The sequence below is a fragment of the Aegilops tauschii genome, chromosome 4, assembly GCF_002575655.3.
Source record: "Aegilops tauschii subsp. strangulata cultivar AL8/78 chromosome 4, Aet v6.0, whole genome shotgun sequence".
Classification (NCBI taxonomy): domain Eukaryota; kingdom Viridiplantae; phylum Streptophyta; class Magnoliopsida; order Poales; family Poaceae; genus Aegilops; species Aegilops tauschii.
In genome coordinates, this window is record NC_053038.3 from 28,068,274 (window position 1) to 28,094,857 (window position 26,584).

The following is a 26,584-nucleotide window of genomic DNA, read 5'->3' on the forward strand; positions in this document are numbered from 1 at the left end:
CGTGAGATTACTGTAGCATGATTATCCGGGCGTTACAAATCTCCTCCACTACAAGAAATCTCGTCCCGAGATTTAGGAGGTAGAAGGAAACAGTGCGGGGTATTCTTCGCGCAGACGATCCTCTCGTTCCCAAGTGGCTTCATCTTCAGAATGGTGCGACCACTGGACTTTGAGAAACTTGATCGCCTTCTGACGTGTGCGGCGTTCAGCTTGGTCGAGAATGCGGACCGGATGCTCCTTATAGGAGAGGTCCTGCTGCAATTCGAGCACTTCATGATCCACTGCTCGGATTGGGTCCTTGAAGCAACGGCGGAGCTGTGACACATGGAACACATCGTGAACCTGAGAAAGGTTCGGCGGAAGCTCCAGTTGGTATGCCACTTTTCCACGCCTTTCGAGAATAGTGAATGGGCCAATATATCGAGGAGCTAGTTTGCCCTTGATTCCGAAGCGGTGAGCACCCTTCATTGGTGTGACTCGAAGATAAGCCTTTTCGCCAGGTTGATAGACCATGTCTTTATGATGACGGTCATACTGACTCTTCTGACGTGACTGAGCAGTCTTGAGATTCTCACGAATAATGCGGACTTGTTCTTCGGCATGTTGGATAATATCCGGACCGAAGAGTGGACGTTCCCCAGTTTCTGACCAGTTCAGAGGGGTTCGGCACTTTCGCCCATATAACACTTCGAAGGGGGCCATCTTCAGACTAGCTTGATAGCTATTATTATAGGAGAACTCAGCATACGGGAGAGATTCCTCCCATTTCTTGCCGAAGGAAATAACACAAGCTCGAAGCATGTCTTCGAGAACTTGGTTGACGCGTTCAACTTGCCCTTGAGATTGAGGATGAAACGCAGTACTGAATGACAGATGAGTTCCCATGGCTTCTTGGAAACTTGCCCAGAATCTTGAAGTGAATAAGCTGCCACGGTCTGAACTGATAACCAATGGAATACCGTGGAGTGAAACAATCCTGGACATATAGAGCGTTGCCAGCTGACTAGCAGTGATCGTTTCTTTGACCGCCAGGAAATGTGCAACTTTGGAAAGCCGGTCAATGACGACAAGAATAGCATCATTACCTTTCTGTGATTTGGGAAATCCAGTGACGAAGTCCATCTCAACATGGTCCCATTTCCATTCCGCCGGCGACCGCCGCCACTGACCGCTCGCCTCCGCCGCCGCCTCCTCGCCGGTCATCGCCGCACGTCGCCGCCCGGAGCCCCGCGCCTCCGACCTCCTCCCCACGCCGGCCTCCTCCGACCTCCTCCGCGTCGTGCCGCTCGCCGGGCCGCCGCCCCGCTCGCCGGAGTTCGTCTCCGGCCGGATCGGAACGAGATCCTCCAGTCCCCGAGCCAAACGCCTGCGCCCCGTCCCGGATCGGTTCATCCCGCACCGCCTCGTCCCGTTGACTTCTCTGCGAGGTTGATTTTTCACTAAGTCCCCAGATCTGCTACATTTTGTGCTCTTGTTCATCATGCCATAACTTCATGTGTGCTGCTCCGTTTCATGCATATAATATATCAAAATGTTCATTGTGAGCTCTTCATTTTATTTCATTGTGCCATAATTGTTTGAGTACATCTTGATGGCCTAATCATCGTTGCAAGAGTGCTATATGATGTTAACCTGCTGAAACTGTTATAACTTGCCGTTTTGTCTTTTTCACTGCATTTTGTGTGTGCGTCCTATGAGCATGAGCTATACATGTCTTTTGAACTACATAATGCCATCTTTACAGGGGTGCTTGTCTTGTACTTTTAGGATCTCTGTGGTGACTAGCACAAGCATGCAAAGTAGCCTCCGTGATGTTGCTGATTTTTGTGACTTAGTGATTTCTGCTAAGTCTGAGTCTGTTATATTTTGTTGCTATGTAAACCTGCTGCTACCATGAGTTCTATGCATAATCTGGAGATGTTCACTAAGGATGTTTTGTTATACATGTTATGATTAATCCATCCATGCCTTGTTTTACATTTATATCATGCTGTAGCTTATTGTAATCATGCTCTAAATTGCTAAATAATGTTGCTGTCAGCCTGTTAACATGAAGTTCGTTATTGTCATGTGTTTTGCTAGTGATCCATGTACCCTAGGGGCTTGATCTTGCCATGCTTAGCTTCATATTTATGCCATCTTGCTGTTGGTTAAATTGTCATGCCATGTAATGCTTTGTGGTGAGTAGTTCAAGCTCACCAACATGCCTACTTATCGTTGTTTCTGCCATGCTCTGTTTTTCTTCCAAGTCTGAAACTGTTAATAAAACTTGCTATGTTTACATGGGTGCCATAATATCTCCTGTGCCTTTTTGGCTCATGTTCATTAAGGGACTTTTGTTCTATGCTTTGAGTAGACTCATGCCATGCTCTAGTTTGCCATGATAGCTTCCTGTAGCTTGTTGTTGGCTTGCTCTAAACATTGCAACCTGATGTTATTTCTGCCATGCCCAGTGATTTTCTGCTAAGTCTGTGAACTGTTATTATTTGCAATCTTGCCATGTCCTTTCGAGCATGTTCTAGTGATTTCTGGAGATAGCTCAGTGTTCATGTTTTGTAGTGCTTTACCTGTACATAATGTCCATGCCTTTTGTTATCATGTTGGGGTGTTGTAGCATGTTGTTTTGATGCTTGCAAGATGCCTAGTTGCTGTTTTGGACAGATTGTTGCTATATCTTGTTTGGAGTGTATGTGTTGCACCGTTGCTCCGTTTTGAGCATGCTCTATATGAAACTTGCTTAGTTTTACATGTAGATTCATATTATAATGTTGAATCCTTGTTTGGAGGTGTTTGCTTGATGTTTGAATGCATTTTGCGTCAATGCCATGTTTATCTTGTGTTGCTCATTTCTTCTAGGCCGTAGCTCCGAATTAAATGAACTTTATATGGAACTTGACTAGAATTTCGTGTAGATCATCTTGGTGCATTTTAACTTGCTGTTTAACAAATTGTACATAAGGTTTATTCAGATCTGGACCAATTTCGAAAATTGCATATGAGGACTCACTGGACTTGTTATATGTTGTTTCCGGCCTCATTTAAACTTGCTTTGATGTGTTGCTCTTGTATGCATCATATCTTGCCATGAGTAGCATCCTATAGCCTTGTCATGCATCATACTTGGTTGAGCATCATGTCTTGTTATGTGTTGTGTGTTTACCTTGTTGTTTGCTTCTTTCCGGTTGTGCTTCTCCTCGATAGTTCCTGTTTCGTTGCGATCGTGAGGATTCGTTCGACTATGCTTGGTTCGTCTCGTGGCTTCATCTTATTCATGGACTCGTTCTTCTTTCTAGCGGGATTTCAGGCAAGATGACCGTCACCTTGGATCTCATTACTATCATTGCTATGCTAGTTGCTTCGTTCTATCGCTATGCTGCGCTACCTATCACTTGCTCTTCAAGCCTCCCAAATTGCCATGTTAGCCTCTAACCTTTTTCACCCTTCCTAGCAAACCGTTGTTTGGCTATGTTACCGCTTTGCTCAGCCCCTCTTATAGCGCTGCTAGTTGCAGGTGAAGATGAAGATTGCTCCATGTCGGATTATGTTTATGTTGGGATATCACAATATCTCTTATTTAATTAATGCATCTATATACTTGGTAAAGGGTGGAAGGCTCGGTCTTATGCCTGGTGTTTTGTTCCACTCTTGCCGCCCTAGTTTCCGTCATACTGGTGTTATGTTCCTTGATTTTGCGTTCCTTACGCGGTTGGGTGTTATGGGAACCCCTTGACAGTTCGCTTTGAATAAAACTCGTCCAGCAAGGCCCAACTTTGGTTTTACCATTTGCCTATCACCTATTTCTTTTCCCTTGGGAGTCGCGCTCCCGAGGGTCATCTTTATTTTAACCCCCCCGGGCCAGTGCTTCTCTAAGTGTTGGTCCGAACTGAGTAGACTGCGGGGTCACCTCGGGGAAACTTGAGGGCTGGTTTTACTCGTAGGATGTCTCATCCGGTGTTGCCCTGAGAACGAGATATGTGCAGCTCCTACCGGGATTGTCGGCACATCGGGCGGCTTTGCTGGTCTTGTTTTACCATTGTCGAAATGTCTTGTAACCGGGATTCCGAGACTGATCGGGTCTTCCCGGGAGAAGGAATATCCTTCGTTGACCGTGAGAGCTTATAATGGGCTAAGTTGGGATACCCCTGCAGGGTATTATCTTTCGAAAGCCGTGCCCGCGGTTATGTGGCAGATGGGAATTTGTTAATGTCTGGTTGTAGAGAACTTGACACTTGACTTAATTAAAACGCATCAACCGCGTGTGTAGCCGTGATGGTCTCTTTTCAGCGGAGTCCGGAAAGTGAACACGGTTTTGGGTTATGTTTGAACATAAGTAGTTTCAGGATCACTTCTTGATCATTGCTAGTTTCACGACCGTTCCGTTGCTTCTCTTCTCGCTCTTATTTGCGTATGTTAGCCACCATATCATGCTTAGTCGCTGCTGCAACCTCACCACTTTACCCCTTCCTTACCCATTAAGCTTTGCTAGTCTTGATACCCATGGTAATGGGATTGCTGAGTCCTCGTGGCTCACAGTTTACTACAACACCAGTTGCAGGTACAGGTTTTGCGATGATCATGGCGCGAGAGCGATGTTAGTTGTTTTGGAGTTCTTCTTCTGCTTCTTCTTCGATCAGGGGATAGGTTCCAGGTCGGCAGCCTGGGCTAGCAGGGTGGATGTCGTGTGAGCTTCTGTTTGTGTTTCATCCGTAGCCGGATGTTGTTTTCATGTATGTTGTTGTATTCTTGGGCGCTTGTGCCTTATGTATTGTATCCCCATCTATTATGTAATTTTGATGTAATGATATCCACTTTGCAAAAGCGTTTCAATATGCGGGTCTATCCTTGGTGGGACCTTCGAGTTCCTCTCGGATAGGTTCGCATATTGGGCGTGACAGTTGAGCATGAACATTATATCTGAATCTTGTTTGATCAGAGAATAATGGTTGTTCATTTCTATGAGTAATATCTTTTATGGTCATGCACCCTTGAAGAGTGGTCTATTTTTGTTGAATCTCGATCGTGGTGATACACATATTCATAATATTGATGCCAAAAGATGCAAAGTTGATAATGATACTGCAACATATTTTTGGCACTGACGTTTAGGTCATATTGGTGTAAAGTGCATGAAGAAACTCCATGCGGATGGACTTTTGGAATCACTTGATTATGAATCATTTGATGCTTGCGAACCATGCCTCATGGGCAAGATGACTAAAACTCCGTTCTCCGGAACAATGGAGCGAGCCACTGACTTATTGGAAATAATACATACCGATGTATGCGGTCCAATGAGTGTTGAGGCTCGCGACAGGCATCGTTATTTTCTAACCTTCACACATGATTTGAGCAGATATGGCTATATCTACTTAATGAAACACAAGTCTGAAACATTTGAAAAGTTCAAAGAATTTCAGAGTGAAGTGGAGAATTATCGTAACAAGAAAATAAAGTTTCTACGATCTGATCGCGGAGACGAATATTTGAGTTACGAGTTTGGCCTTCATTTAAAACAATGTGGAATAGTTTCACAACTCATGCCACCTGGAACACCACAGTGTAATGGTGTGTCCGAACGTCGTAACCGTACTTTATTAGATATGATGCGATCTATGATGTTCTTATCGATTTACCACTATCGTTTTGGGGTTATGCATTAGAGACAGCTGCATTCACGTTAAATAGGGCACCATCTAAATCTGTTGAGACGACACCGTATGAACTGTGGTTTGGCAAGAAACCTAAGTTGTCGTTTCTTAAAGTTTGGGGTTGTGATGCTTATGTGAAAAAGCTTCAGCCTGATAAGCTCGAACCCAAATCGGAGAAGTGCGTCTTCATAGGATACCCAAAAGAAACTGTTGCGTACACCTTCTATCATAGATCCGAAGGTAAGCTATTTGTTGGTAAGAATGGATCCTTTCTAGAGAAGGAGTTTCTCTCGAAAGAAATGAGTGGGAGGAAAGTAGAACTTGATGGGGTAATTGTACCTTCTCTCGAATTGGAAAGTAGCTCATCACAGAAAACCGTTCCCGTGATGTCTACACCAATTAGTGAGGAAGCTAATGATGATGATCATAAAACTTCAGATCAAGTTACTACCGAACCTCGTAGGTCAACCAGAGTACGTTCCGCACCAGAGTGGTACGGTAATCTTGTTCTAGAAGTCATGTTACTAGACCATGACGAACCTGCAAACTATGAGGAAGTGATGATGAGCCCAGATTCCGCGAAATGGCTTGAGGCCATGAAATCTGAGATGGGATCCATGTATGAGAACAAAGTGTGGACTTTGGTTGACTTGCCCGATGATCGGCAAGCCATAGAGAATAAATGGATCTTCAAGAAGAAGACTGACGCTAATGGTAATGTTACTGTCTACAAAGCTCGACTTGTTGCGAAAGGTTTTCGACAAGTTCAAGGAGTTGACTACGATGAGACCTTCTCACCTGTAGCGATGCTTAAGTCTGTCCGAATCATGTTAGCAATTGCCGTATTTTATGATTATGAAATCTGGCAAATGGACGTTAGAACTGCATTCCTTAATGGATTTCTTAAAGAAGAGTTGTATATGATGCAACTAGAAGGTTTTGTCGATCCTAAAGGTGCTAACAAAGTGTGCAAGCTCCAGCGATCCTGTTGACATGGATTTTGATCAAGATAAAATAAAATGCATAAACCACATAAAATATAAATGCAAAACGACAAAAATCCATTTCATGATGAAAAGAATCAATTAAAAAAATATAATCAACCGCTCAATCGATGATCACAAAAATAGGCATATTATATGTTCGAACGTTGATAATGCACACATTAAACCAACAATTATAAAATATGACAAAATAAATAAATATTCATCAAGTTCTGTCCTCTATGTACGTGCACCGTCGCCAACGGATATTGATCTAAAATTTCACCATCAAAGACGACACCAATATTATTGAAGCATCATGCAATATGTTCCTCCATCAAAATATCGTCGTATCTTAATGGATGCACATAAAATATAATTTGATAGAGAAAGCCAATAATAAGGTCGATGCATGATGTACTTGGTCAAATATTCACCTGATAACACATATGACGCTAGACCTTGAGTTGCATGCAAAAATAATTAACGTGCACATCCCGACCCTAGCCCTTAATGAGCCATTTAATAGCTGATCATGTTTAGTCCATTAAAAATATGGCCATGTATGCAATGTCGTACTTCTCACAGGCTGTTGTGCATGCATGCTACTGGTGCTAAGGCCCACACAATGATTTAAAATAATCCAAGCCCACATCAGCTAATGATAACCAAGTTGCCAGTTGAATCAACTAGGGATTAAAGAAATAGCATAAAGAAAGGAAGTGAACGCTCCCACGATGGCATCCCACGATCACATCACACACGATCTCCAGAACGTGGGCGTGCGCACGTCTAGCCAGCCCTCCGCTGCTTCCCTCCATCCCTACTAGATTGGGATCACGACTTGGCGCGAGGGTTCCGGTCACAATGCAATGGCCAGATAGTGAATGCTCAATTTAGTAGGAAATCAAGTTTAGCGTACATATTCAAACAGGATATGAAAAAATAAAAGAAAGAAGAAACATTCACATGTAGTAGGAGCAAAACACCATTGAGTTCAACATCGTCATGAAACCATAAGACAACATACAGTTTTAGATGTTGCAAAAATTATCATTTAGCTCACACAAAGGTTTCAAGGCTTTGCTGGATTAGGAGGATTCATGCAGACTGGGAAGGCAGGATCCAAAAGGGCCTCTGAAAAGGAACCAAAGTTTCAATCTATCAGCATTATCACATGCTTTCTTTTATCTGATATATTTTTCACTCAAAACAATCATCCATGACCCAAAACATGTAAATAACATTTATCGGTAGCAGTGAATAACCCATGCACATGGTGGCATATCAAAATATTTTCTGTCAAGCTATGATCAGTGATTTTTTTACATAATTGTAATTAATAAACAATGAACTAATCCTGCTTGAATGCCAAGATGTTTCTAACACCATCAGGTTAGAACAGGATAATGTAATCATTTTTAAACACATCATGGTGGCTCCGTGTCCAGGTAAATCCTTGTGGCAACAACAATATAGTAGAGGCAACATAAAATAAAATAAAAGGTTGTTCCTCCGTTGACGTTTTTCATGGTGCCGAGGAACATTTCTATCCTGAGAACAGATAGGGAAACTGAAAAGATAGAACACTCACTTAGTTATATGGATCAAAGGTCACAACAATTTGAAAGTAGACAATTATCCAATGAGTGCAATAAAAGGAAGGCAAACTGATACCTCAATTCATTGACATAGTTTTTTTACTCATATTGTTTTCCTTTTGGAGTATAAAGGAACAAACCAACATATAATATAACAGCGATTTAATAAATCTTAATTAGATCTCTGTGAAAATTTAATCTCGAGCAAAATTTAAAATAAGATCACATTAGTTTGGTTAAATACACCTATGTTGACCACACTTCTTGTCACAGCTCTGTAAGTTTTGGGCCTGAATACACCTCTATTGACCACTAAGAGGATTTTCAAACCTTATTAGCAGGTGAGCCCTTTTTGTTGGCCTGGTTAGCACCTTCGAGAAGCGGGCTCTGTATAAAAAACCAGATGATCCAAATAGCACCTTAGGGAAGGACCATACAAAATTATAGCAAGGCCTTTATACAAAAGACCAACGATAATCAGGTAGCAGTACACATAAGTGTGCAATGCTCCATTGCTCCTCACGGCGAACAGATACAAGAATCTTACTGTCATGACTATTTAACAATAAAATAATATCAGAAATCCTCCTCTGAACTCATGAAGAACCAATAGCATTGCCAAACCATCGTTCATCCCAGAATAACAAAGTGCAACTTACTCTTAACCAGATTAAATCAAGGACCAACAACAAACAATAAAAGATGAAAAACAACTCATATGCAATAAAGGTATCAAAGAGAAGAAATCTTTACATAAGATGGCTATAAACACTGGAGAATAAATAAGCAACACCTTTAAACACAAATAAAAAGGGTTCAGGGTTCAATGCATAGTCGGCTCAGATTTGCCTTTCCTCGATTGCATAACCTACCACCGTCATCTCTTATCACCAGATCAATCTGTTTATACAGTGGAGCTGTCCTGGTTATCACTCAACAAGAATGACCATCCAAGGAGAGAACAATAAGTATCACAAGATCAAAAAGGATTCTAGAGACAAGAGGGAGGATCCAACTTGATACTCACAGGTTTCTCGATTGCTCAAAGGCACATTTATTTCAACCATGGTTAATCATCATCGCCCTAGCAAGAATGGCTTCCAACCGGTGGGTCATGTGAAACTGCCCTGGTTATCACTCATCAGAAATGACCATCCAAGGACAGAGCCACTAAAATAAAAACGTGATCAAAAAATGGCTCAAAGAAATGAGGGGATCCAAATTAATACCCATAAGTGCCTCAATTGCTCGAGAGCATGCCTATATAAGCCATAACTGATCATCATAGCCCTGTCCATGTCCCATATAGTAGCCGAAGCAGAGTGGGAGGGAGACGGGGCTCACCGAGGGAGGTTGTAGCCGAGGCATTACTCAGTGGACGTGGGGTTGCGCCTGGACGCCGTCCAGCCGGCGAGGAACCGCTTCCTACACCGCACATACACGCCACTGCATCGGAGTTGCACCTTGCACCGTCCCACCGATGAGCACGAACGCCACATGCACCAAAGCATCCAAGAGGCAAGGAGGTGATGTATAGCACATCCAGATCCAGGAGCACCACCAGGAGCTCCTCATGGTTGGCTAGTAGAAGAATCCAGAGGGAAGGAGAAGAAGGGGATGAATGAGCACGAAAGGGCAAGGCGCTGCCCTTCCCCACCCCATAGCCGCACGGGGCGAACCACCGCACGACACGCACGAGGCCTGGACGTGAAATTACCGACGTACCCTCGGCGGGCGGAGGATATTACGTGCGGTGGCACGAGATCTTTACCCGCCGGTGCGTGCGACGGGGCGACCGGGCCATATCCAAGCCACGATCGCTGACAAACACGGCCCAACTCTGTGAAATGGCAAACAAAAGGCCCAGAAAATCCACCTCCAGAGGAGGTCTCCGAGAAGCATCAAGTCGCCATCCTTGTCTACGTTCCGCTCACCGCCACGAGACTCATCTCTTCATAGATACTAAACCAAATGTTGATCTCCTGAACCAACAACTCACTAAATATTTGTGCCCGCTAACAACATGGCATGACCTCACCATAAAAAAATCTTAACTCAATAAACCGACAATCATTTACGTCTACTAAAACATTGTCCTGAGTCGTGGTGCTCCCATGGGCCATGCTAGTGAACAATCAATTATAGAGATAGGGGCAGGGAGAATAGTAGTAGCATCTGGTATACCTGGATGCATTACGGAGACGATTTGGGAGTGACGTCTTCTGCATGCCGAGGAGGCGGTGACGCTGACACTGCTGACGCCGATGGTGCTTCTCGCTGTAGTAGCATCCGGTATACTGGATGCATTACGGAGACGATTTGGGAGTGACGTCTTTTGCATGCCGAGGAGGCGGTGACGCTGACACTGCTGACGCCGGTGGTGCTTCTCGCTGTTGAGCAGCACCTTGCCGGTCTGGAGCACATTCCTCGCAGGCCTCCCTGCAACGAACACATAAAAAAATCATTTTACTACTACATGGAATAAACATGGCGATGCAAAATGGGAAGAAGCAAAAATGGTTGCATATGATTAATAACCCTATTCAGTTATTCTAGTTATTATTATGATAAATAATCATATTTGATTTGAGTCTATTTGCTATGATGATAGATGATCCGATTCAATTCTTTAATTATGTACTTGCACATTTGCCCGTACATTTCTTGCTAGTTGCAGGCTTTGGGGTTCCTGTGAAATCATCTGCATCTGTTCTAACTAAGAAATATAAACTCAGCAACCAATAGCTAGGCCAACAAAAGGAAAAATCAAATAGCATTGCAAAGTATGAACCTTGAGGCATCCAGGTCTTCATGGTACTGAAGCCTTTTTCCTTTCCTGCCTCATGCATATCTGCACTCTCAAAAAGCTCAGGCTTGTTGCGCCACACTGCCAGCCCCATTTGTAGCTTGGCAATTGACTTGTTTAAATATCTAGGCACAAAATGATATCCCAGTTAGTCCCCCGATGAATAATGTATTTTTCAAACAGGCTGTGAACATTTTCAGGATTTATATCAACTTGTTGTATGGCCCCATGAGTTTTCGCAACTTACCCCATCACGTCCATGTCATCAGATGTTTTCTGAAATAATCAAAGAGTGTTAAAGAAGTACATATCAGTGGGGAAAATGAGGAAAGCTTAAATCTTTCCAAAACTCACAACAATATGAACATTAAATCTGAAAAGTATTATCGGCTACATGTCTCAGACAACCTAGCAAAAATAGATTCCGCATGAATCACTCATATATCTATCAATGATAAGAGATATATTGCATGAGCAAGTCAGATAATCATGAGTCATGAGTGGTAAGGTAACATAATGTACGGGCAAGTGATTGGTGACTGCAGCTAAATTTCAGAAGAACAAAGAAGACACTAATATGAGTGGAAACGGGGAATGGAGATGGCACCCACCGCAGATCGGAGGCGACTCAGCTCGGGTTGTCTTCTTCCCAGAGATGCACAAAAGCTAGGAGGACGGTCTGAAGCTTCTCCAGTAGATGGCAACGCCTCGAGGCAGAGTCGTTGTGCGAGCTGCAGCTGACGGTCTTCCCGGTGACGTCACACGCACTTGAGGCGAGGCGAGCACCGCAACTCCAGATCCTGCACACCTGAGGCGGGACGCACCCTGAGCGTGAGCAGGCGGACGCTCTGACTCCTCCTAGGTTTCTAGGGCGCTGGTGGTGGGAACCGAGAAGCAAACACGCACCTGGGTCGGCGAGGGCGAACCAGTCGACGCAGATCCTCTGGTGCTCCTTGGAGCAGCCCACGGCGGCGGCGGACCGCGCCCGCGCGATCTCCATCCACGGTCTCCCTCCTCGCGTCGTCGTCAGCGGCTGACGCAAGCAGCAGAGTGCCAGCCTGGATTCGCTGGCCCTCCTCCTCCTCCTGCCGAATCGCCCGAGGCGAGCGGCGTCCTACACTGCCGACGGCGCCTGATGGGAGAGCAGCGACGGCGGGTAGAGGGAAAGCACCTGAAGAACCGGAGTCAAATCGAGAGGAGGAGCGTCGGCGACGAGATCCAGAGGGAAGGAGAAGAAGGGGACGAATGAGCACGAAAGGGCAAGGCGCTGCCCCTCCCCACCCCATAGCCGCACGGGGCGAACCACCGCACGACACGCACGAGGCCTGGACGCGATATTACCAACGTACCCTCGGCGGGGGCAGGATTTTACGTGCGGTGGCACGAGATCTTTACCCGCCGGTGCACGTGACGGGGCGACCGGGCCATATCCAAGCCACGGTCATTGACAAACGCGGCCCACCCGCGAGCGGATCCACACGCCAGCGACTGCAGTCCGAAAAAAACGGAGTAAAAGGCAGCGGACTGATGCAGTAACTATTCATTCCAGCAGTGTTTGTCCCAGATCCAACAGCCCAGCCTTCTCCAGATCTCGATCGGACGAATGAAAACGCATCAAGAGGAATGATCCAACGGCCGAGAATGGCTGATCTCTGAGGAGGCTTGTAGGAACTTTCATCTCTTATTTCTGGATAAACTAGATCGGCAATGCGCCTTGGCGCGAGGGTGCCGGTCCCAACGTTGTGGTTATGCAGGCAATGCTCAAATTAGTAGTAACCCAGGTTTATCATACTTACTCAAACAGGATATAACTAAATAAAAGTAAGAACGGAACATTCACATATGAATATATGATAGAAGCAAGAAATTATGGAGTTCATTACATTATCAGGTATAATAGATATTAACCACTTGACAGGAAGTGTGGCTTGCCGCACCCCACCTGCACCAGCCATATCCAACCCGGTAAAAATATGGTTTATATTCCGACAGTTCACAAAAACAAAAGGATCCAAAGCGTCAAAGCCCATTAGAAGCAAGTAGTACATTCGTAATAGGAGATGTAGCATGACATACCAAAAGAAAGCCACGATCAATCATTCATCGACTATTATCTACAGATGATGAGTCAGAAGGAATAAGAGCATCCATCATATCTATACATTATTCAGGCCTCATCCATAATCGTCCAATAGAATTACACAACGAAATATTTCCATAGAAAAAACTGCATAAAATTCCAAATGATGGGCTTGGAAGTTGTAATAATTAAAGGTGCATCCTTATTCTGATACAGATGACCAAAATATATACTGGAATTCTTGTAAGATACATATATGACCAAAATTAAAAGATATCATAGCTACACATAATTCAGCCCTCATCCATAATCTCTCCAATCCATGCATCCTCCAAGTAATGAGAAGGAACCAAGTAGCTCGTGACACAGGTTGAACTTGAAAAGAATCTCTCCAATCTTGCAGCATAATAGAAGTTCATATCATTATGAAATCAGAGAGAGAGAGACTAAAGTAACAGACCTAGAAGATACCAATATATTTTCATAGCAGCAACGACCCAAGCAATTTAAATTTTCCACTACAATAAGAAATCATAAGCAAAAGGAATTGTAGAACAGAAGAGAAGGGGATGCAGATGGAATGAATGTAACAAACACATGTAACCAACTTGATAAGAAAGGGCGTGGTACTGGACACTTACCCCGGCCTACTCCTATGCAGTCAATGATGACTTATGACTCAGACCAAGTCATGTCCAATCTATTCGAGGGTAAAATGCAAATAAAGGACAACAAAAATACGCCCTCCATCCAGAAATACTTGTCGGAGGAATGGATGTATCTAGACGTATAATTAATAGGTGCAAAATAAGATGGAATACATTATGGATAAAATTATACTATATTTTTTTGTCCATCTAAGTAAACCTCAAGAACCAATTTTTAACTAATATTGTAACAATAGATATAGTTCACGTGGAAAAGGATTGAGCTTTAAGCATAATATGAATACCAATGTCAGAAGATAAAAGTACGGTAAGAAATAAGGGTCTCCCATATTCAATTGCAACTTACCTATAAACTACACATCTTTCGGACACTCAGGGCCCATAGAGCTTCTTAGAGCAATCCTATATATCTCAAAAGATAATCATTCACCGGCATGGGCAAGTGAAAAGGTTTCATTAAGAAAATGTAACATCCATCGCAAGTCCTAGACATAACAAACATATTGTTACTACTCGTCAATTTCTAGGACTCCAGGAGCTGTACAATAAGGTGCTTTCATTGCAATTGGAGTCTCATTCATAAAGTTACTACCAGACATATTTTAGCATTTTGCTCCGTATGTAGTCCATATTGGAATCTCTAAAAAGAGTTATATTTAGGAACGGAGGGAGTATAACTGAACAAAGACCGAACCAAATTGATCCATACTGACAACATCACCCCCCTTCCAACTTTGTACAACACAGGAAGCAAACTGAGCAGTGTTACCCACCAAAAATTATCTTCAGTAACCTTTAAAAATATCTACAGTAGATGCACTATGGTATTTATAGTTTTGAAATTCATAGTGCTAAAGTCTGAGAGATATGGTGATATGGAGAAATGATAAATTGCAAGGAGTAAAGTTGCACCAGACCAAACCTGTTAAGGAGGCAGACAGAGGAGTTGAGAAGAATGCATGGTCAAGCAGAGCAGCAAAAAACCAAAAAAATATGCTGCCCTTTTTTTTTGCTGTTGGAGAGAACGATTTTGCAGTATGGGCAAATACATATGCGTATACACATTTGGATTGTGAAGCTTACCTTTGAGCGTGAGCAGCGTCGCATCCCAGCAAATGGTTAAGCTTGCCATCACAGGATCAACTCCTCGGGATCAAGATTATTTCAGTGATCAAGATAAACCAGTTCTTTCAGGAAAGGCCAAATTGGCATTATAGACCACGATTCCGCTAACAAAAGAAACGCCAAATTGGCATTACAGATCACAACTCCATTCACTAAAATAATCAAGGAAAGTACAAAGAGTATATATATACACAACATATTTAGGCTGAGCACAGCAGCAGAAACCAAAAGGAACAGAAATAAAAACAGAGCATCCGAAACAGAGTGCTAGATACCAAACAGAAACAGAGTGTCTCCCGAGTAGAGGACGGTGGCATGAATAATAATCCAGTGATGGTTTGAAAAAAAAACAGAGGATTGGACAGTGATACGATACGCACATAGGTGTTGAGCTGCCTGACGAAGCTGGAGAAGTTGTGCTTGAAGTTGTGCAGGAGCACGTCCAGGGCGAAGGTGGAAGGATTCCACACGACGAAGCTCTTGCCGGCGGGACCCCAGGAGATGACCCCGTCCAGCCACGGCTCGCTGACGAGATCGTACGTCTTGGACAGGAACGGCGGCCGCAGCACCACCAGGGCCGCAGCGGCTCGCAGGGCACCACCAGCGCGGGCGGCGGCGGGATCAGGTGATGAGCAAGAAATATATATCTCAGAATAATAGGATTATACATCTGAAGAAAATAATTTTGCCTAATAAAAAAATGCATGCATGACTTGCAAAAGTATTTCTCTTCCTTTGTTCAGTATTGTAACCTATTATTGTCCACCTTTATTTATCGTTTCTTTTGGCAGAAAGCAGGTGGTAAAATAGATGCCACAAAATACCGATCATTAGTCCAAACAATGTGTTGATGCAAACTGCTTGCTCACATTCATTACTATACTACTACTTCACTTCTAACCATGATCTCTATCGTTTTTATTTTAACTTTTGAACCTCTGGGAAATTCATGATTCCTTCTTAAGCATGAAAATATGAGATGCAGAAGATCTATGGAACGCCATAAAACTAACTTAAGCTTATGTTCCCCTGTTCCCTAATCTGGAAAATACAGCGCTTTACCTTCATTACATGGTGCACATCCTATGGATTGTTTACTTAGTAGTTAGCAATTGCCATTTTCCGCTTGGAACATCTCTATTTGAACCAAACAATGTGTATTTTAGAAACTAAAAGATATGCAAGGATAACCTAACACTTGATCCTTGATTGAGCGAACCGCTCGATCGAGTAAAATACTTAGTAATATAAATGGAGGTTCCCTACAATAAAATTTGTAGAACACACAGGGGTAAGGAAACTGAGAAATATATCACAAGTCAGCATCAAATTTATTTGAAAGTATCATCATTGTTTAAGCATCTCACTGAATCAGAATCGAAAAAACATACAATTTTAATCCCCATTAAATTCGAACTCAAAACCATGCAAGGAACATACATACTCAGAAAAGTAACCAAGCATAAGATGTATGACCTTTAAATCCTTACCTTACATATGAAGTATATGGAGTCGACATCCAGAGCTTCAAGCAGATCCACCCGATGTTTCTCCATGAACCTGAATTTCCATCTTTGCGCTGATGGTGCAAACATGTTGTATAAAAATGCATTTCCATCTTTGTGATAATGAAATCAAATGCAAAATTTGCAGCATAAAGGAGTTTCGCTATGATAAATTAGGTCTTCCTCTGTTGATCCTGCTGAAAGGCAATATAACTGCTCTTCGTGAATTATGGAGTTGAGATCGTCAACAAGCGCTTCCAGCGCTGAAGGCTTAGGACGACTGACACAACTCCTTTTTCTTGATGGTATCAGTGACTCCCAAGCATGTGACTGCTGAACCTGAAGTTTAATGATACCAGAAAACCCATCGTTAACATACCTAACAATGGTTGTGAAAGGAACTCATCCAAAAAGATTATGCTATGCACAGGGATTTAGAGGGTCAACTAATGATTATGATTGGTACGAAGAACATAAATTTTTGGACTTAACAGCAACAAGTCAAGAAATTAGATAGAACTCACCGGCTATTTCACTTGCATCAATAGAACCACACGGGGCACAACTCTCTGAATACGATGCCGCTGATCCAAAACCGGATTTATTGCTTGTGTTCGCATTTCCTATCTTCCAGAAGTTCTGATCAGACCATGGTCCATCCTTCACTATGCTGCGGTTTGGTCGTTTCTTCGGCTATTTCTGTCCCTTGAGCTTCAGCTTGTCAGGTCCAGCTTCGCCAGCGCCAGTATCTTCCCGACGATGCGCCCGCATGTAATTCACCAATGTACCCTTTATCCTCCATATCAACCCACATGCATTGCAGAAAACTGGCTTGTCTGGTGGCCCATTACGCCAAAGAGGAGTACCTATATCAGCAGCATTTGCCATGAGTAATAAGAAATAGAGTACAAAACTGGTACCCGAGAATCTGTGTAAAATGCAGGTACAGAGTTCATCGGTAGTGGGGCCATCAATCAGGAGTTTGCTTGCATAATAGATTTACAAGAATTATGCCTGGCAGTGATACTACAAGAGATGGTGGCTGGTGTCCAAAAAAAAGATGGTGGTGCTAATCCAGGAAGCGAACATAACACAACAGTCAGGAAGAATACATCTTCAAGGCTATAAATAAATAATCTCTCATAGATACACATAGTCATACTTCATATTCTAGGTACTGTTTTTGATGGTTAGTACATACAAGCCTGTGATGCTCCATGTGCTGTCCTACAGAATAAAGCCTAGCAAATGCACATAATCTGAAAATGAAACCAATATGTGCAGATGAGACAGGGCAGCAGAAAACCAACTCTACCCCTGAACTCTGAATATAATGAGATGAGCATATACATAGTCAAACTGCATATTTCTTTCAGGTGTTGCTTATTTTCAATGGTTAGTACAGACAAGCATATACATCTTCCCAATGGGTTAACCTGGACGGGACCGGACTGTCTCCCTCGCGTGACGAAGAGGAGGAATGTCTCGCCCGTCCGCGCTGCAGTCCACAAAGGAGAAGATGCGCGAGCCGCAGCCTCCGCTCCTCCCCATGCGAGACAGAGGGAGAGAGAGTGCGACCTAGTCTCCCTCCTCCTGCTCTGCTACTTTAGTAACACAAAAACGTGTACAATCTAGAAGCCCACATAGTTTATTAACCAAAACTTCCTGGCAGCACATCTCTAATCCTAGCCACTAATGGTTCAGTCGGCCATGTCAATTCAGAGCAAAGAACAAGGGCAGCAACCATCCATGTGCAAACAAACAAAAAATCCCACCCCTAGTAGGATATACACAAGGAACAAAAAGCACACACCTATAGGCTACAGCTCACAAAAGAACAAACAAGGAAAGGAGGCCACAAAAATCCAACCAGGGGATAATACCTTTTGCCTCTACCAGAAAGAAGACAACAAAGAGACACAGTCTTTGGCTAATCTGCATACCAATCGAATCTAGTGGTGCCTAACCTGCACACCAACCGAACCCAACAACATCCCCAGACAAAGAAAACAACAAAGATACACATGCACACGAACACAAGCCTAGGAATGTAAAGAAACATGAACAGAGAAAGGAAGGAGAGAAGGGGTCGACCTGTTTTCTCTGAGCGAAGACATGAAGGCCGGCACAGATCGAAGGATTCCCCAAAAAGAATATGAGAACCAGCCTCCATGATGTGCCTGAATCAATCAATTGACCTGAACCATTATTAAGAGACCCTGTACAGAAAATTGTGCATCAATTAACTACCCAAACAGTGGCATGCTAGGCTAATTGGTGGTGGTTGCTGTTTTAGCAGCAGACATATACAAATCTGAGGAGGACGGTGAGCAACGAGCTTACTATGGCCAACATGGTCGAGCAGCAAGGCCAAGTCAAGCAGCAAAGAATAACATCACATTCTTCCCGTACAATCCAATGGCCCTTTCTTCACGCACATCTACAAGAGAAGAGCAGACCAGGGCTGAGCCCCTGCAAGGCTGCACCCCATGGCCAAGGCGCGCATCAGGGAGGGAGGGAGGGAGGGGAGCGGCCAAATCGAAACAAGCAAGCCGAGGGGGAGGGGGAAGAAGAGGGACCTTGCATTCTCATTCAGTGGTGTTAGAGCTCCATGTCCATTTCCATGGAGAATAAGCACGCCGGTGCCGGTCCGGCGGTTGTGGCCGAGGTGGATCCGGCCGGCGCGGTGCTGGGAGCAAGCAGAGGAAGGGCTGCATCCCCACGCGAGAGAGAGAGAGAGAGAGAGAGAGAGAGAGAGAGAGAGAGAGAGATCGACCTAGTCTCCCTCCTCACCTGCTCTGCTCGGCGGCTCCTCGGCGATCTGGACGCGCCGCTTGACCTGCTCGGTCACGGTGGCCCTCATTGGCATGGCTTGTGATGAGGGGGAGGAGGAGAGGAGAGGTTAGGCGCGGACATGGCCTGCGGCGAAGGCGCAGAGGAGGGCGGTGGCTCAGGTTGGAGAGAGGGAGGGCAGAGCAGCGACGGCGTCGCAAGAGTGGCGGCGGCAGCAGGGCGGTAGTGGCGGCTAGGGTTTTCATGGGAGGGGCGGGGGAAGAGAGGATTGGGCAGGAGCGGGAGGGGAACGACAAGTGAGGAAACTGCCTCGCTCTCATGGTCTCACCCCTACCGCTATGGGAAACGTTTGGGGCCGGGGCACCGGCGAAAGCTTCGGCCGGTCCAGTCCACGCGCGCACGCCGCGACCCAGTCGCGAGCAACCACGTGGCGCTGCGGATCTCGCGAATCTCGCCTCATTCCTGTCTCGCAGCTCTGCGGGTCTCGCCCCCATCCTCATCTCCTGCAGCGCCGGCGCCCACATCTCGCCGTCGGCCATGGAGGGTCGAATCCCCCGCGCGTCCATGGATGTAGATCTCACCCCGCCATGCTTTACAGCCCGTTTCGCCATTGGATGCAGCCCGTTGACCAATCCCCATCCCCGGCGGTTGCAACTCCCACACGTCTCGTGCTTCTGCCTCGCCGCCGAGGAGCCGGGCGGCGATGGTCGACACCGGAGGCTTCTGCAGAATCGTCGCACCCCCTCATGTTGCAACCGTTTAAAAAAAAGCTTCATCCCTCTAGATGAAAAGCTTCAACCGGATGTAGAGAAAGCTACAAGCGGTCAGCGCCATCGCCGGAAAGCTACAACCGTTGACATGAAATGCTACATCCTTCGATTAAAAAAGCTTCAACCGAAACGACACAAAAAGCCTTGACCAAGTGCTGCTAAAAAGAAAATAGCTACAACTTTTGGTAGAAAAGCTTCAACGGTTGTTGGAAAAAGCTCCAACCATTGAGAGAGAAAGCTACAATTAGACACTATGAAAATAAGAAAGCTTCAACCAGCGACGGCTGGAGGTGGAAGAAGATGATAAAATGCTGCAGTTTTGCTACATGCTTCAACCGGCATAGATTTTTGCTACAACTGGCATAGCATTTTGATACAACTAGCGTCACGTTTTGCTACAACACACAGCCGGCGTCGCGGTTTTGCTACAACTAGCATCGTTTTTTGCTACAACCGGCATAATGTTTTGCTACATCCATCACGGCCGAGCTGCGACCCAGCACGGGTTTCTGTGAATTCCGGCGGCGAGATCCAGCACGGGGGGCAGGGGCGGATGCTGCAACCGGTCGCCGGCGAGCTGCTACGGGCTCGCGGCGAGCTGCAACCTCGACCGGCCATAACGGAGCTCGAGCCCAAATCCATGGCGGCAAGGAGGTCATGACGTATGAAGACATGATTGAAGCATTCCCAAGGCGGCTTGATAGGTGGGGGAGCCCCTCGTCGACGTGATTCGGCCGCGGGGAACGAATAACAGGCGGATCTAGCCGCCGCCGCCGCGGATCGGGGACAAGCAGTCGCGGGGGGATCCAACTCCCCTGTTTTCCTTGCTGTGGCTGTTCGTACACGGTCGCAACAAAACTGTTCTTTTTTGCTGCAACGGTTGCTTCAGTCCGTGTATGCGCGCAGATCTAACGGTCCATGCAAACCGCATCGGACGGCTGGGCCTCGACCGGCCCAACTGTTGGGCCGGTGCGCCGGTGCAGATCGCTGCCCACTATTGGGCATTTTCCCAACCATGTGAAATGACGAAAATGCCCTCGGCAGGGCAGTTTAATTACACGCGGTGGCACACTATTCATTGTAGCAGTGTCCGAATCTGATCCGACGGCTACGATCTTCCAGGCGCGAGATCAAACGGCCTGAAACGCATCAAAAATTCGATCCGACGGCCGAGATAGGCTAAGCTCTGAGAACGTCCATGTTCTCCCAACTAACATATTTCTCCCAACTAACATATTTCCTGATTCTCCCAACTAACATATTTCCTGATATCAGGCAATTAGACAGCTCTAGGGTCGGTCCTTCAGTCCATTTTCATCTCCTCTTTGACTGCTAAAATCACACACATATACAGTATATTGGAGCATAGAAAAAGAGAAGAGAAGGAGGCAGGCGTCTTGCTTGCAGGAGGTGAGAAGGTGAGATTCGTGGCTCTCCCCTAGCCCCTGATTTGGCCATTGTGGTACACGTCAAGGAGCTTTCTTCCTCCTCCTCTCCTAAAATTCTAGCCCTTGGTTCGGCCATCGCGGTACAAATCAAGGAGCTGTTTCATCTCCCCAAAATTTCTATCCTTGGTTTGGCCATTGCGATACAAACCAAGGTATATGTTTAATCTACCTCAAAATTTTGTCTTTGGTTCGGCCATCGTGGTACAAACCATGGAGCATGTTATATCTACCCCAAACTTTCACCTTCGGCTCGGCCATCGCGGTACGAGTCAAGGAGCATGCATGGTTCTTTCAAGCATGGTTCCTTTAAATGTTGCGTGCGCTTCGTCCTATTAATCTTCGTCTTAGTTCGGTCCCCTTAGCGATACAAGACAAGATGGACGCCCCGTTCCTTGGTTTGGTCTTTATACATGGAGTGTCATAAGTACGGAAACCCCGTAAAAAATTATATTGGTTTGGTTACCACAAAAACAATTTAAATGACAAAGTTGGAATGAAATTACGAATATGCTAAACTGAATTCGTTCTTGTTCGGTTTACGCTACGGACCTTATGTGTCGCATTAGTTGCAATATGAACAAGAATATACAAAATATTTCCTCACTTGGTTACGCTACACGAGGGCATTATCTTAATGCTACTCAGTGTTAGTAGTAATACAAGCAAGGCAAAAATTAATTAAAAATGCGTTCATGCCACACACGCAAAGACCAAAATCATGCAAGGTGAATTATAAAACATGTTGCATCATAAAAAAACAATCTTACCTGGTTACGCTACACGTGGGCATTATCTTAATGCTACGCGGTGTTAGTAGTAATACAAGTGAGAGAAAATCAAACAAACCATTCGGACCATATATTTTGGCCAAAGTCAAATAAATATGTCATGAAATGCTCCAATGCTATGAGAGCCTAAACTATTAGCATCATCATAAATGGATATCACAAACTCACTTTACTTGGGTTATGCTACACACGAGCACCAATGAAATGACGCTATGTGGAGTTAGTGCTAATACCATGTAAGGTACAAACATAAATAAAAATGATAGATGTCATATGACTCATGCAACACCATAATTGCTCCACAAACCTTTGCTTGGTTATGCTGCACGCGAGCATTATCTTAGTGCTACGCGGTGTTAGTAGTAATACAGGTAAAGCAGAACTTAATAAAAATATGTTCACTCCACATCCACATATGCATATAAAATTCATGCAAAATACATGATAAGGGATGTTCCATGTAGCCCACATAGGCTTTAAACAAACAAAAATATCATAAGCAAACTCCACTCGCAAACTCCATTCGAGTCAGGCTATACGGGTGTGTCATATCATTGCACCGCGTTGTTAGTTTTGATATCGTGTGAAGTCAAAATCAAAAAAACATGGCACATATCGAATGCACCATAGAAAGCATCAAGATTGTGTCAGAAAGCTTCAGCCCTTACGCTACACACGGGCACCACATCACTGTCGCGGGATGATAGTAGTAATGTGATGATGCAAAAAATATTAAAATTGGTATGTCACATAAATCCATGCCACCAAAACCAAAGATGTCATATAAAATTCCCAAAGAAAATATATACATATCCTATATGCCAAACGTAGGATAAAACTATGCCTAGCCAAAATCAACCTGCATTCTGCATATACATGAGGTTGAACACACACAAATGGTTGCATGCTAGGAAATATATTCCCAAACATTACACATGAAATCATAGAGGAGTATTTGCATGGAACCAAACTTTAAGATCACCAAGCAGGAGTTCATCGTCGACCGCGAGGAGGATTACTCTTGTAGAATATTGTAATAGGCATGTGATGTAATCCTATGTAATAGATATGTTGGAATTCTTAATCAGGGGTTTTCTCTTAGGAGATGTAATTAATAGAATTTTTATGTAAATGTAAGAGTTTTGGAAATAATGTACCTGCGATGTTTGATTCTATATTTATTTTATGCATTTAAATTTCACTCTGTATCAATGACGTGGACGGGCGTACTTTCACGCCCGCCATTTTCCCGTCATTAGATCCGTTTATGGACTGGTGCAAGCATCTCGGAGTTGGAATATACGCTTTGGTCAGGTGATCAAAACATATGGTTTTATACAGACTTTTGGAGAAGTCTGTATTTACAAGAAAGTGAGTGGGCGCTTTGTACATTTCTAATATTATATGTGGATGACATATTGCTGATTGGAAATGATATAGAATTTCTGGATAGCATATGAGGATCTTGAATAAGAGTTTTTCAATGAAAGACCTCTATGAAGCTGCTTATATATTGGGCATCAATATCTATAGAGACAGATCAAGATGCTTAATTGGACTTTCACAAAGCACATACCTTGATAAAGTTTTGAAGAAGTTCAAAATGGATCAGTCAAAGAAAGGGTTCTTGCCTGTGTTACAAGGTGTAAAGTTGAGTCAGACTCAATGCCCGACCACTTCAGAAGATAGAGAGAAAATGAAAGGCATTCCTTATGCCTCAGCCATAAGTTCTATCATGTATGCAATGTTGTGTACCAGACCTGATGTGTGCCTTGCTATAAGTCTAGCAGGGAGGTACCAAAGTAATCCAGGAGTGGATCACTGGACAGCGGTCAAGAACATCCTGAAGTACCTGAAAAGGACTAAGGATATGTTTCTCATTTATGGAGGTGGCAAAGAGCTCGTTGTAAATGGTTATGTCGATGCTATATTCTTTCACACTGATCCGGATGACTCTAAGTCACAAACCGGATACATATTTATATTGAATGGTGGAGCTGTCAGTTGGTGCAGTTCCAAGCAAAGCGTCGTGGCGGGATCTTCATGTGAAGCAGAGTACATAGCTGCTTCGGAAGCAGCGAATGAAGGAGTCTGGATGAAGGAGTTCATATCCGATCTAGGTGTAATACCTAGTGCATCGGGCCCAATGAAAATCTTTTGTGACAATACTGGAGCAATTGCCTTGGCAAAGGAATCCAGATTTCACAAGAGAACCAAACGCATGAAGAGACGCTTCAACTCCATCTGTAATCAAGTCAAGGAGGGAGACATAGAGATCTGCAAAATACATACGGATCTGAATGTGGCAAACCGATTGACTAAGCCTCTTCCACGAACAAAACATGATCAACACCAAGACTCCATGGGTGTTAGAATCATTACAATGTAATCTATATTATTGACTCTAGTGCAAGTGGGAGACTGAAGGAAATATGCCCTAGAGGCAATAATAAAGTTGTTATTTATATTTCCTTACATCATGATAAATGTTTATTATTCATGCTATAATTGTATTAACCGGAAACTTGATAAATGTGTGAATACATAGACAAAACACAGTGTCCCTAGTATGCCTCTACTAGACTAGCTCGTTAATCAAAGATGGTTAAGTTTCCTAACCATAGACATGTGTTGTCATTTGATGAATGGGATCACATCATTAGGAGAATGATGTGATGGACAAGACCCATCCGTTAGCTTAGCATAATGATCGTTAAGTTTTATTGCTATTGCTTTCTTCATGACTTATACATATTCCTTTGACTATGAGATTATGCAACTCCCGAATACCGGAGGAATACCTTGTGTGCTATCAAACGTCACAACGTAACCGGGTGATTATAAAGATGATCTACAAGTATCTCCAAAGGTGATTGTTAGGTTGGCATAGATCGACATTAGGATTTGTCACTCCGAGTATCTGAGAGGTATCTCTAGGCCCTATCAGTAATGCACATCATGATGAGCCTTGCAAGCAATGTGACTAATGAGTTAGTTGTGGGATGGTGCATTACGTAATGAGTAAAGATACTTGCCGGTAATGAGATTGAACTAGGTATGAAGATACCGACGATCGAATCTCGGGCAAGTAACATACCGATGACAAAGGGAATTACGTATGTTGTCATTACGGTTTGACCGATAAAGATCTTCGTAGAATATGTAGGAACCAATATGAGCATCCAGGTTCCGCTATTGGTTATTGACCGAAGATGTGTCTCGGTCATGTCTACATAGTTTTCGAACCCGTAGGGTCCGCACGCTTAACGTTTGATGACGATTTATATTATGAGTTATGTGATTTGGTGACCGAATGTTGTTCGGAGTCCCAGATGAGATCACGGACATGACGAGGAGTCTCGAAATGGTCGAGAGGTAAAAATTGATATATTGGATGATAGTATTCGGACACCGGGAGTGTTTCAGAATGTATCGGGTACATATCGGAGTACCGGGGGGGTTACCGGAACCCCCCCGGGGGAAGATATGGGCCATAGGAGGGAGGCAAACTAGCCCACATAGGGGTGGCGCACCCCCCAAGGGAGGAGTCCGAATTGGAAAAGGGGAGGGGGAGGTGCCCCCATTTCCTTCCCCCTTTCCCCCTCCGATAAAAGGAAGGGGGCCGAATCCTACTAGGAGCCCAAGTGGGACACCTCCCACTTGGGGCGCGCCTAGGGCCAGCCTCCTCCCCTCTCCCTCCTTTATATACAGGGGTGGGGGCGCCTCTAACACGCATCAATTGTTCCAAGCCGTGTGCGGCGCCCCCTCCACAGTTTAGGCCTACGGTCATATTCACGTAGTGCTTAGGCGAAGCCCTGCGCGGATCACTTCACCATCACTGTCACCACGCCGTCGTGCTGACAGAACTCTCCCTTGACACTTTGCTGGATCAAGAGTTCGAGGGATGTCATCAAGCTGAACGTGTGCAGAATTCGGAGGTGTCGTACGTTCGGTGCTTGGTCGGTTGGATCGAGAAGACGTTCGACTACATCAACCGCGTTAAGTAAACGCTTCCACTTTCGGTCTACAAGGGTACGTGGACACTCTCCCCTTCTCGTTGCTATGCATCTCCTAGATAGATCTTGCTTGAGCATAGGAAATTTTTTGAAATTGCACGCTATGTTTCCCAACACTAAACCCTAGGTGAGTAGGATGATGGTTGTTCTTCTAGCCTCTACGGACTAAACCCTCTTATTTATATAGACACCAGGGGTACTGGGGTTACATATGGTCGATTATGATGAAGGAATGAACATGTCGATTCTCTTATCTTGACTTGGAGGACACACCAAGGCTTCGAAGGTTTCTTGTCCGGATACAGAGTCGCCTTATAGCACGGCCTTCAAGTGGTTGTAGAGCGGCCCACCAG

At 44.4% G+C, this 26,584-nt stretch overlaps 2 protein-coding genes and 2 long non-coding RNA genes across 4 annotated transcripts; all 4 read right to left on the minus strand.

The window, feature by feature from the left end:
• Positions 1–7,918: 7,918 nt before the first annotated feature.
• On the minus strand, positions 7,919–12,291 carry LOC109752776 (uncharacterized). The gene is made up of 6 exons (XM_073496144.1): positions 11,945–12,291; positions 11,650–11,846; positions 11,286–11,314; positions 11,024–11,163; positions 10,417–10,671; positions 7,919–8,619 (listed from the first exon to the last, which is right to left on the minus strand). The coding sequence occupies exons 3-6, from the start codon at positions 11,297–11,299 to the stop codon at positions 8,597–8,599; spliced, it is 432 nt and encodes a 143-aa protein (XP_073352245.1). The 5' UTR covers positions 11,300–11,314; positions 11,650–11,846; positions 11,945–12,291; the 3' UTR covers positions 7,919–8,596.
• On the minus strand, positions 8,929–9,491 carry LOC141021178 (uncharacterized). The gene is made up of 2 exons (XR_012181238.1): positions 9,260–9,491; positions 8,929–9,154 (listed from the first exon to the last, which is right to left on the minus strand). It is a non-coding gene; the product is annotated as an uncharacterized lncRNA (long non-coding RNA).
• A 959-nt stretch (positions 12,292–13,250) lies between the features above and the next one.
• On the minus strand, positions 13,251–15,132 carry LOC141021179 (uncharacterized). The gene is made up of 3 exons (XR_012181239.1): positions 14,870–15,132; positions 14,133–14,271; positions 13,251–13,514 (listed from the first exon to the last, which is right to left on the minus strand). It is a non-coding gene; the product is annotated as an uncharacterized lncRNA (long non-coding RNA).
• A 1,142-nt stretch (positions 15,133–16,274) lies between these two features.
• LOC109752772 (GATA transcription factor 27) lies at positions 16,275–19,516 on the minus strand. The gene is made up of 6 exons (XM_073497472.1): positions 18,996–19,516; positions 18,760–18,896; positions 18,511–18,596; positions 17,111–17,282; positions 16,941–16,943; positions 16,275–16,795 (listed from the first exon to the last, which is right to left on the minus strand). The coding sequence occupies exons 3-6, from the start codon at positions 18,587–18,589 to the stop codon at positions 16,546–16,548; spliced, it is 504 nt and encodes a 167-aa protein (XP_073353573.1). The 5' UTR covers positions 18,590–18,596; positions 18,760–18,896; positions 18,996–19,516; the 3' UTR covers positions 16,275–16,545.
• Between the last annotated feature and the right edge of the window lie 7,068 nt (positions 19,517–26,584).

Excerpts from the sequence above, each read along its gene's own strand:
- LOC109752776 (XM_073496144.1), bottom strand. Across the intron at positions 10,672-11,023 it reads GAAGACCTGGATGCCTCAAG|GGAGGCCTGCGAGGAATGTG; the intron begins GTTCATACTTTG and ends TGTTCGTTGCAG. Across the intron at positions 8,620-10,416 it reads CGTCTCCGTAATGCATCCAG|AGCCCGCTTCTCGAAGGTGC; the intron begins GTATACCAGATG and ends TTTTTTATACAG.
- LOC109752772 (XM_073497472.1), bottom strand. The coding sequence starts at position 18,589 with ATGGAGGCTGGTTCTCATATTCTTTTTGGGGAATCCTTCGATCTGTGC. Across the intron at positions 17,283-18,510 it reads TCTTCGCTCAGAGAAAACAG|GTACTCCTCTTTGGCGTAAT; the intron begins GTCGACCCCTTC and ends CTGCTGATATAG.